This window comes from Bufo bufo, chromosome 1 (genome assembly GCF_905171765.1).
Source record: "Bufo bufo chromosome 1, aBufBuf1.1, whole genome shotgun sequence".
In the NCBI taxonomy this organism is placed as follows: Eukaryota; Metazoa; Chordata; class Amphibia; order Anura; family Bufonidae; genus Bufo; species Bufo bufo.
In genome coordinates, this window is record NC_053389.1 from 606299999 (window position 1) to 606312141 (window position 12143).

Here is a 12143-nt window from a genome sequence, read left to right on the forward strand (position 1 = left end):
TGTGATGATGTCACTGCGCGTTCCCAGCTTGATCACGTGGTGACGTCAGGGTGAGCAACTGTAAGATGTGTGTGTGTGTTTTTTTTTAACCCAAAAGGCCATATTGCAATAGCATATTACTGTTTTTAACGGCTGTTAGACGGGTGCACTTCTGTCTAAGTGTCTGCTAAAAACGGTCCCATTGATTAAAAGGGTAAATAGGGTTTTAACATAGCGATTCGTGATGAATTAATTCTTAACAAATCATATTTCTTGTCAAACTTTGGAGAGGCTGGCGAAACGAATTTTTCAAAACTTTGCTCATCTCTAGTCTTTATCTAATGATTTCTCCAGAGCCTTCAAGGGTTAACAGGCACACCACTCATAGCAGGAAGTCCCATCCGCCATGACAGTGCTGTACAAGGCGCCGCAGTGGAAGTACAGACCTACCAACCTCCATGGAAAGCACTCAGTGACTTTGCATTGCAGAGCGACTTGGAGCAACCCGCATTTCAGCAGCTGGTGAGGAAAGCATGTATAGTACACTGATAGAGGGAGGACTGGCATGTACTGAGAACTGACTCATTTAGGGCAGTGCACACTCAAGTACATTAATACTAGTTTAGGAAAATTCCGGCTAATCTACAAAAAATATTTTTGAGTCTGGATGAAAATAAGAGCATTCATTGGTGGAGACATAAATTATATTATTTGATTCTTCATGTGAAACTGGATAAAAATGCAGTTTGTCATGAACAATGTAGGCCACATGTATCACTGTATTTTTTTTATTAGAGTACATAATGTATTTAGTCCCAGTAATTCAATGCAAATCCACAATATTATGGTAACTGTGAAATAAGTGTCTTTGTTAGTCATGTGAGGGATTATGGAGGTCCATTTGCTCCACTAGCATTGTATCTGGCGATATGTGGTGTCATGACCATGGGTCAATTATGTCTAGAACACAACCAATATTCAGTATAGCAGCACGGGTCTCCACAATGGTTTCTACTGGGTTCCCTGTTAACCTGTCATAGAACAAAACTATGGTAGGCAGGCAATTTTGTAAAAAAAACAAAATCCAGTTCCAAAAATTGAAATAATAATCCATTAATAATATGGGTGGGCACCGCCAGTCAAAACACAGAGCAAGTCAACATGTATCAATAGCGCAAAACTGAAACTTACAGTTAATAACACATGCACACACAAGACTTCACCTCCATCATTTTAATAAAATGACTTTATTACCAAAGCATATGGTATAACATCCCTACACAGACAGGTGATTAAACCATGTAAAAACTGCACAGACATGTCCCCAACATCTAATAAAGTAAAAGGGATTCCCACTTGATGCTATGTTAAAGACCTTAAAGTGTTACTGAAGACCTCCTATAGTGTGCACTCCTTGCTGCAGGAGCCAGACTCATAGGAGAGAATTTATAATTTCCCTGTCAATTTTCTAGGGTAAAAAAGTCACAAACACCATGTTTGAGAATTTTTAAACGCCACTTGCAACTAATTTTCTGGCTAGGGGCTAGAGTAGATTTCAGCTTAGGTGAGCAGACTTCTGGAGCCGCGCCTAATTTATGATGAGGCGTGCACCTTATCATAAATTAAATACAGCCTCCGTTAGCGCACGGGGAAATCATAGACTGATGTAAAAATAGGGGCCTACGATAAATTTCCCTAATGACTTTTTGTGAGCATGTCTCCCTCTATGAGGGGAGAGAGAATGCCATATAGGTGCTTCTCTCTCCTTATTCTAGCGATTGGTGGGGGTCTCAGCACCACCTCCTATCATTAACATTCTTTATTCAATTTCCGTATTAGCATGTAACTTATTTGTAGACTACAGCATTGGTTTCATAATAAGGTAAATTATATTACACTCCAAGAAGGGAAAGTTGTGAAATTATGGAAATCACAGGATCGTCAGACATGTTAGGCTGAGTTCTCACTTCAGTTATTTGGTTGGTTATTTCCATCAGTTATTGTGAGCCAAAACCAGTAGTGAAGCCTACACAGAGACAGTGGCGTGCCTAGGGGGTTTGGCACCTGGGGTGGGTCCTTTCCCTGGCACCCCTCCCCCCCCCCCAATACTTTAAAAATATTGTACCTCCTCACAGTAGTATTGCCCTCATTGTTGAACCTTCACAGTAGTTTTGTACAAATGTGTGCCCCCTCACAGTAGTTATGCCCACATTGTGCCCCCTCACAGTAGATATGCCCTCTCTGTGCCCCTTTCACAGTTGTAATGCCCTCTTTGTGCCCCCTTCACAGTAATAATCCCCATTGTGCCCCCTTCACAGTAATAATCCCCATTGTGCCCCCTTTATAGTAATAATGCCCACTGTGCCCTCCTAACAGTAATAATGCCCATTGTGCCCCCTTAATAGCAGTAATGCCCACTGTGCTAGTAATGCCCTCTGTGCCCCCTCCATAGTGGTAATCCCCACTGTGCCCCCTTTTACAGTAATAATGCCCACTGTGCCCCCTTGACAGTAATAATGCCCACTGTGCCCCCTTCACAGTAATAATGCCCATTGTGCCCCCTTCACAGTAATAATGCCCATTGTGCCCCCTTAATAGTAGTAATGCCCTCTGTGCTAGTAATGCTCTCTGTGCCCCCTCCATAGTGGAAACCCCTATTGTTCCCCTTTACAGTAATAATGCCTACTGTGCCCCCTTCACAGTAATAATGCCCTCTGTGCCCCCTTCATTGTAGTAATGCCCTCTGGCTCTGTGCCCCCTTCATAGTAGAAATGCCCATTGTTCCCCCTTCACATAAGTAATTTCCTCTGTGCCCCCTCCATAGTAATAAAGTCCTCAGTGCCCCCTCCATAGAAATAAAGTCCTCTGTGCTCCCTCCATAGTAATAAAGTCCTCTGTCTGTGCCCCCTCCATAGTAATAAAGCCCTATGTGCCCCCTCTGTATTACAAAAAAAAACAAAAAAAACACAGTAACTACTCACCTTGTCCCGTTCCTGAAGCTCACATACCTCTCTTTCCTGCAGGCACAGATCGCTCTGCAGCACTGTGTGGGCGGAGCTTATGCAGATTTCCAGGCTGCAGTCTACGCCCATACAGGCCAGCAGCGCGATCTGTGCCTTCAGGCTGAATGGTGGAGCAGGGAGAAGTCTTCCTGCTTCACCATTCTGTGTGCCGCCGGCCTGAAGGAGGGGCGGAGCGCTGAGAGCTGAGCGGTGAGGGACAGGACTGCAGCTTCCAGCGCTCCAGCAATGAGCGCTTCCATCTGTATTGATAGAAGTGCTAATTGCTTCTGGCACCCCCTTGAGGGTCCATTCACACGTCCACAATTTCGTTCCGCATTTTGCGGAACGGAATTGCGGACCCACTCATTTCTATGGGGCAGCACAATGTGCTGCCCGGATCCGGAATTGCGGATACGCACTTCCGGGTCCGCAATTCCGAGCCCGAAAAATATAGAACATGTCCTATTCTTGTCCGCAATTGCGGACAAGAATAGGCATTGTCTATTAAGTGCCTGGCGATGTCCGGTCCACAAAATGCGGAACGCACATCGCCGATGTCCGTGTTTTGCGGATCCACACACACGGACGTGTGAATGGACCCTGAGAGCCGGCACCCGCGCGGACCGGGCCCTATGCTTCCCCTTAGTACGCCACTGCTCAGAGATAAGGTATAATGAAAAGATCTGCTCCTGTTCTGTGTTTTTTAACCGCACCTGGTTTTGGCTCACAATAACTGATGGAAATAACTGACCAAATAACTGAAGTGTGAATTCAGCCTTACTGATATACAAATGATAAAAAGATGGAAACAAAATTTTCGTTGTTTTTTTTTTTATGTATTCAGTATCCAGTATGAGCGCCAGAGGGAAACTAAGGCTAGAGATGATCCCATAGTTTTATGTGCGTTTATTCATAATCATCTGGCCCATCAGTTATGATGCCACACTACTTGGTCTGATTTTTGAGGTTTCATATTTTGCGTATCCCTACGGCTTATACTTCTTGATGTTATAATTTCAAATTTGAGTAGTGTATAAAGTTTCAGCACATGAAGTAACACTTTGTAATGTATCATCCTAAGGCCTCATGCATACGACTGTATGTATTTTGCGATCCACAAAAAACGGATCCGCAAAAATACGGATGACAGCCGTATGCATTCAGTATTTTGCAGAACGGAACAGCTGGCTCCTAATAGAACAGTACTATCCTTGTCCGTAATGTGGACAATAATAGGACATGTTCTATTTTTTTGTGGAACGGACATATAGAAATGGAATGCACACAGAGTAACTTACGTTTTTTTTGCGGACCCATTGAAAAGAATGGTTCCGTATACGGTCCACAAAAAAACGGAACGGACACGGAAAGAAAATACGTTCGTGTGCATGAGGCCTTACTCAAAGCCTCTTACTCATAGCTGCCATCCTCCTTGTTTATTCTGTGGCAGCTTTCAACTGCGACATTTTAACATCATGTATAATTAGGCCCTTCCACATATATCCAGCGATCCAGCTCAGTATCCTTAAGACGTGGTGTAGAAATGCCAGAGGGAAACTGTGGCTAGAGCCGATCCTATAGTTTTCTGTGGGCTCGTTCATCATCATCTGCCCCATCAGTTATGATGTCAGATGTCAAATAGTGCCAGATAGAAAAATGTTGCATGCTTGTTACTTTCTGTTCTGTGCTATCAGTCTATGGACACTGGATGTGCACTAAAATGCACATATATCAGATGTGTCTGGCTAGTGCAATAAAAAAAGTACTTAGACGCAACTGATATATATTCAGCCACCCTAATACAGTGTTTGCACTTCATGTACTGATACTTCCTGACGTTCTTTTACATTTCTAAAGAAGTCATTGAAGTCTACTTCACTACTTAAAGGGGTTATCCGAGTTATGGGGAAAAAAATTAAAACCTCATAAAACTCATCAGGACATACATATACATTGGTTTAGCTTGATTTATTAAGAGAGAAACCCATACTTACACCTTTTCATGGTTCTGTCATTGCTTTGTTTACATGCTGACGTACAAGGTGAGGGGGCGTGTAACAACAAAGCCTGAGCTCTGCCTCATGAATATTTGTGGGTGTGAACAATCTGACCTTCCCCTCACCCTGCTCTGCACAACCTAAGTTTGCATAAAGAAACAGTCACATGATCATCTCCTAGCTCACACAGACAGATCTTCCTCACATTGCAGATACAGCTACAGCTCAGATACAGCTACAGCTCTGATACAGCTACAGCTCTATCTATAAGATGGACATATATCTGTCTCTAATCTATAGCTGTTATCTAAGCTATAGCTGTATCTAAGCTATATCTATATTATTTAGATATAGCTTCAATATGGCTATAGCTTAGATAAAGATATACACTCACCTAAAGAATTATTAGGAACACCATACTAATACGGTGTTGGACCCCCCTTTGCCTTCAGAACTGCCTTAATTCTACGTGGCATTGATTCAACAAGGTGCTGATAGCATTCTTTAGAAATGTTGGCCTATATTGATAGGATAGCATCTTGCAGTTGATGGAGATTTGAGGGATGCACATCCAGGGCACGAAGCTCCCTTTCCACCACATCCTAAAGATGCTCTATTGGGTTGAGATCAGGTGACTGTGGGGGCCATTCTAGTACAGTGAACTCATTGTCATGTTCAAGAAACCAATTTGAAATGATTCGAGCTTTGTGACATGGTGCATTATCCTGCTGGAAGTAGCCATCAGAGGATGGATACATGTTCTCAGTCTGTTTACGCCAAATTCGGACTCTACCATTTGAATGTCTCAACAGAAATCGAGACTCATCAGACCAGGCAACATTTTTCCAGTCTTCAACAGTCCAATTTTGGTGAGCTTGTGCAAATTGTAGCCTCTTTTTCCTATTTGTAGTGGAGATGAGTGGTACCCGGTGGGGTCTTCTGCGGTTGTAGCCCATCCGCCTCAAGGTTGTGCGTGTTGTGGCTTCACAAATGCTTTGCTGCATACCTCGGTTGTAACGAGTGGTTATTTCAGTCAACGTTGCTCTTCTATCAGCTTGAATCAGTCGGCCCATTCTCCTCTGACCTCTAGCATCCACAAGGCATTTTTGCCCACAGGACTGCCGCATACTGGATGTTTTTCCCTTTTCACACCATTCTTTGTAAACCCTAGAAATGGTTGTGCGTGAAAATCCCAGTAACTGAGCAGATTGTGAAATACTCAGACCGGCCCGTCTGGCACCAACAACCATGCCACGCTCAAAATTTTTCCCATTCTGACATTCAGTTTGGAGTTCAGGAGATTGTCTTGACCAGGACCACACCCCTAAATGCATTGAAGCAACTGCCATGTGATTGGTTGACTAGATAATTGCATTAATGAGAAATAGAACAGGTGTTCCTAATAATTCTTTAGGTGAGTGTATATTGGATGCAGATATAGCTTAGATATAGCTAAAGCTTAGATCAGCGGTGGGGAACCATTTTGCTGCCAAGGGCCATTTGGATATTTGTAACATCATTCGGGGGCCATACAAAATTCTCAATAAAAAAATTTTACTGCTGTATTTGGTCAAACATATAATTGACTTAGGGATAAGTTACAGAAATTGCACTTCAATTAAAATAATCTAGAGGGCTGTATTTTTGCAGCACAAAATAGCGCCTGCACTATATATATACAGTATATTACATACAATACAGGCGCCATATTGACCACACATAGCAGTCTAATTTTTAAGTTCAGAATGTTACTTATTTGACATTAATGGCAGGAAGCTAAACCCAGGGGGTCCAGAGAGGGGTTCACCCAGCTTTCACTCTCCCTGCCTCTTTCTTCGCAACTGTCCCTGCCTTTGTCCCTTTCTCAGCAAAATATCTGCCCCCACCTCCATCAGCCTGAAATCAGCCTCCTATCAGACCCCCCAGGCCTACATCAGCCTCAGATCAGACTCCCATCAGACCTCTAAGCCTCAGATTAGACCCCAATCAGACCCTTCCTAGCTTCAGATCAGACTCCCATCAGACCCCCAGCCTCAGACCAGACCCGGATCAGACGCCCAGCCTCAGATCAGCCCCCATCAGACCCCCCAGGGTCAGATCAGCCCCTATAAGACCCCCCAGCCTCAGATCAGACCTTCATAATACCCTCCCTAGCCTCAGATCAGCCCCCATCAGACCCTCCCCAGCCTCAGATCAGCCCCCATCAGCCCCCCTAGTCTCAGATCAGACCCCTATCAAACCCCAGCCTCAGATCAGACCTTCATAATACCCTCCCTAGCCTCAGATCAGCCCCCATCAGACCCTCCCCAGCCTCAGATCAGCCCCCATCAGCCCCCCTAGTCTCAGATCAGACCCCTATCAAACCCCAGCCTCAGATCAGACACCCCCAGCCTCAGATCAGACCCTCCCAAGCCTCAGATCAGACCCCCATCAGACCCTCCCCACCCTCCTTTAGCCTCAGATCAGCCCCAATCAGACATCAGATCAGATACTGTATTTAAGATAAACAAATAAACTTACCTCTCCAGCTCCGTACGGCGCTGCCTATTGGCAGATTCACTTACCCTCCCTGTTCTTCTTCCTGCCGCACTATATTGTCACCTCACACCGCACAGCGTCAGGTCATAGTGCACGTCTATGTGCACTGCGTCCTGACGCTGGATGTGTCAGGACACAGTGTGGGGCTGAAAGAAGACCAGGGAAGGTGAGGACAGCCAGTGCAGTGCTGTTCTCACCTTCCTGTGCCTCCCGTATGCTAATGACCGCTTCCATAATGGAAGGGGTCATAAGCATTTTCACATTATGTTCTGGCAGGGGGCCGGGGGCCACATGAAATGATACCGTGGGCCGCATACGGCCCTCGGGCCGGAGGTTCCCCACCCCTGGCTTAGATATAGCTATAGCTATATCTATATGATGGACAATTATTTCTTTTTTTCCCCCCAGGGGGTGGTATTAACAGTGTAATGGGGACTTGTTGAGGGGGCCAGGGCTGTAATAACAATCCCCAGATGCGGGAGGGGAACAGGTAAACTGGCCCATGTGAGGGAAGGAGCCAGACACATACCCTGCTGCTGGAGAAAATGTATCACCTTGGCTCTGGTAAGTATCGCGCATGCGCGATCGCTTACCATCGCCAAGGCTGTGTGAGGAGAGCGAGAGAGGGTCGGGCACCAAAGGCTCTGACGTCTCGTTTACAGAGCCTGGCCACTTCCTCAAGCAGGGAGAAGCTTGTAAACGAGACGTCAGCGCCTGAGCAGGGTTGATGACGTCGGGGGTCACATGACCCAAATCGGAACTGGCTAAACAGAGCAAAATCACTAAAGTAAGTGATATACAAAACAGTTTAATATAATGATATAATAGTTATTAGCATACATTTATATAACTTGGATAACCCCTTTAATGTGTAGCATTGCTCTGAAGCCCAAAGTCTTCTTCAGATATCTCCAAACTCACCGAGGTGTTTCTACTATTTTCTAGGTATCTTTCTCAGAATCAGGTTCTCTGGGTAACTCTTCTGGGAGCGATATCACCTCTCTGTCCTCTCAGCTTCCAGACACCCCCAACAGCATGGTCCCCAGCCCTGTGGAAACGTGAGATCTTTACACTGGGACTGAGCAGCATGGATCCTGCATGATTCCCCTTGACACTACAAACTGAGAACAAACCCCAAGCACTAATTCTGCAGGAACCTCCTTCTTATCTTCAGGGCTGTGCATCAGTCTGGAACCTGCACATTTCAAACTTTTTACTAGGATTTGGGAAGAAAACAGGAATTTATGGTTCTTTTTTGAACTGGTCTCACCGACAACTCATCTCAGAGGAGGATGACTCTAATCGTGTACCAGTTGACCTTCCAATAAGGAAAATATCATCTGCCTTGAAGTGTTCAACTGGCTGAGACTCTGTCTTCTTACCTAAACTCAAAGGACTTGAAATATTTATACATATCAAATGCTGAGACATTTGGTGAACTTGGTAATTTATCTTGTGGATCGAGGACTTTATTATCGAACAAAAGTAAGTTATTAATATTTATTGTCAAAAACACAGTTATGAAATGTTAATAAAAAATATTCTGAAGCTCTGATGTCTCCTATTATAACAAAATGTGACTAAAGATAGGAGAGCGAGTAGCTTTATATTAGCCAGTAATGAGTTACATGAATAGAAAAAATATGTAAATTGCATGCAAAGCAATTCTGATGAAATCTTGAGAAATTGGTTCTGATCCTGAAGATTCACCTTATTTACATGTTAGTGAACACGGAAGTGTGCTGCCCATGGTCTCCTCAGACAGCACACATACCCATTGACTTTTACCTACATAACCAGTGGTTTTACACAGACAGTGGGCATGTGGTGTCACCACTGAAGCATGCCCTTTTGTGGCCATGATTATAGATCCTTCACATTATGGTCTAAAGGTCTGTGACAACCATGGACACAACACATATAGCATTTGTGTTTGGTCATTGGTTTTCACAGATCATCGGTAGATGTTCTGGAAACTAATTTTCAGCCTAGCTGAGTCCATGGACTACGGATAACATGCAGAGGGCAAACATACAGACACACAGACCAAACGCAGATCACAGACATCTTCACGGAAGAACCACTGCCCATCTTGTCATGGATCTCATCATGGACATGAACGTATGATGAAGAGCTTACAAATCTTCTGACATGACACGGAGTTAGAAGAATGCATGTGCATTATAGTCACATGAATCTCATTAGGTGAGATGTCATATATGAGTGTCATATATGTCGGGAAAAATGAGAGCATGGTTTTCAAGTTGCCCTGTGTGCAACCGATTTACAGAAATTGACAAAACTGATTTACAAAGAAAAAGGGGGATCTAGTTATGAAAAAATGACACATGGCTCAGAAGAGTGCTGTGTTCACTTTTCTTTTAACGGTTTTAAGGGTCTTGGCTCACTGACCACACAAATAAGACAAGGAAAATTAATATAAAGCTCACATGGTCCATGCACAAAGGATAAGTGTGTTGTCATATACACTACTGATACAGTGAAGCATCATTTTTTGTAAGTTGTATGTAAGGGCTGTCTTCATTGCCTTTTTTATTGCATAGGTGTTTGCCCAAGTAAGTCCTCCAGAAGACACCCACCTATATTGTTCAGAAGGAGGGAGCTCTTTTGGATTTTTGTACATTTCCACAAGTCATATCGCAATATGTCAGATATGCAATTTTAACAGTGTTCTTACCTACTGATATATACTGTGCCAAACCTATTCTGCTAACCTGTCCTTACAGTTAGGTCCTTGTGCTTGGTGATGATGATGTATAAGTGATGATGCTTACAGTGATTTTATGTTAGCATCTTTAGCCTTAGAGCCTTGAGAAAGGATGCAGAAGTAAAGGGCCCTTTACGTGGGAGAATCTGCCAGGTAATCGCTAACGACAATTCATAGGAACGCTCGTTAGTGATTATCTGGCGGTGTAAAAGTGCCGCCAATTATCCAATAAACGAGCGAAATGTTTGTTCGTCGGGTAACTGAATAGTTTGTGTATGCACCCAAATTGTCGTTTGCCTGCATCAGATTGTGCTGTCTAATCACGCTCTACTGCCGGCAGAGTCGTTATGGGGAAGAGCGATGGTATTATGATCACTCCTCTCCATAATCTGCATGTAAATGCAGTGGTCTCCTACACTGACGAGCAGGCACTTGCCAAGAAGGAACACTTCCTTCCCCACATTCGCCTGCTAAATGGACCTTAAGACACCATACGAGCCCTTGGTTCATTACCTTACATTACATTGCATTTGGTGATGGTTAATAATGCACTTTCCGCCTAGGAGAACTACATAAGCATCAACTGTTGATAAAGCTCGTCTAACAGGCTTTCTGGATTTATGTAGACAAAGCTAAATCACTGTACGATGAAACCTTATGCAACTTCCTACTATAGTTTATGTTCCTTAATATTTTAATAATTCCACTTGCAGCCAGTCCGCACCTATAATACAAACGCTGGTATCCGTTCAGAACGGATCTGTCTGCATTTTTCTGTCTAAAAAAAGTCTAAGTCAAACTGATCCGTCCTGACTTACATTGAAAGTCAATGGGGGACGGATCCGTTTACAATTGCACCATATTGTGTCAATGTAAACGGATCCGTCCCCATTGACTTACATTGTAAGTCAGGACGGATCCGTTTGGCTCCGCATCGTCAGGCGGACACCAAAACGCTGCAAGCAGCGTTTTGGTGTCCGCCTCCAGAGCGGAATGGAGGCGGAACGGAGCCAAACTGATGCATTCTGAGCGGATCCTTATCCATTCAGAATGCCTTGAAACGGATCTCACAGGCGGACCCAGAAACGGCAGTGTGAAAGTAGCCTTAGGCAAGCTACACAACCTGGATCCTAGGCTGAGACATTTCACCTTCACTGATACATTGGGGCTGCTTTGTATGATTCTATGGGTCAGCGAATATTGCAAAAAACAGCAAAAATTTGTGCCAAATGAAACAATAATTTATTTGGTGTCCCTCACTCACCCTCTATATATCTAACAACCCCTCATACAGGGCCGTCTTTAATATTGATTGGACCCTGGGCAAAAATTTACTTGGGCCCCCTGGATCCCGCCTTCCCACACCCTAGCATGCAATCACGGCCTCCACCACAACACACACACACAAAAAATCCACACACTTGGTAGAGTACAGTGATATAAATACTTCCAGTTCTGAAGACTCCAGCGGCTCAGGATCAGTGCTCTGGGCAGCTGGGCTCAGGCTGGAAGTGAGCACCGCTCTGCAGGAAGGAGACCGGGGATCGGTTCACCCTGGCGTTACAGTGCACCCCAGAGTATGCAGGATAGCACCCTATAGTATACAGAAACCCACAATATGCAGTGTAGCACCCTACAGTATACAGCACCCCACACTATGCAGTATAGCACCCCACACTATACAGTATACAACACCTCACAGTATACAGTAGAGCAGTATAGCACCCCACAATATACAGCACCTCACAGTATACAGCACCCCAAACTATACACTATACAGCACCACACACTATACAGCCCCCCACACTATACAGTACAGCAGTATAGCACTCCACAATATACAGCACCCACAGTATACAGCACCTCACGGTATACAGCACCCCAAACTATACAGAATAC

General features: G+C 44.3%; 1 protein-coding gene across 1 annotated transcript in view; it reads left to right on the forward strand.

The window, feature by feature from the left end:
- Positions 1-8810, forward strand: part of ISL2 (ISL LIM homeobox 2) — a 30447-nt gene extending 21637 nt beyond the window's left edge. The window contains exons 5-6 of the mRNA XM_040415757.1: positions 334-501; positions 8462-8810. Coding sequence (XP_040271691.1) covers positions 334-501; positions 8462-8578 — 285 coding nt within the window. The 3' untranslated portion in view covers positions 8579-8810. The remainder of the gene's footprint in view (positions 1-333; positions 502-8461) is intronic.
- Positions 8811-12143: the final 3333 nt, after the last annotated feature.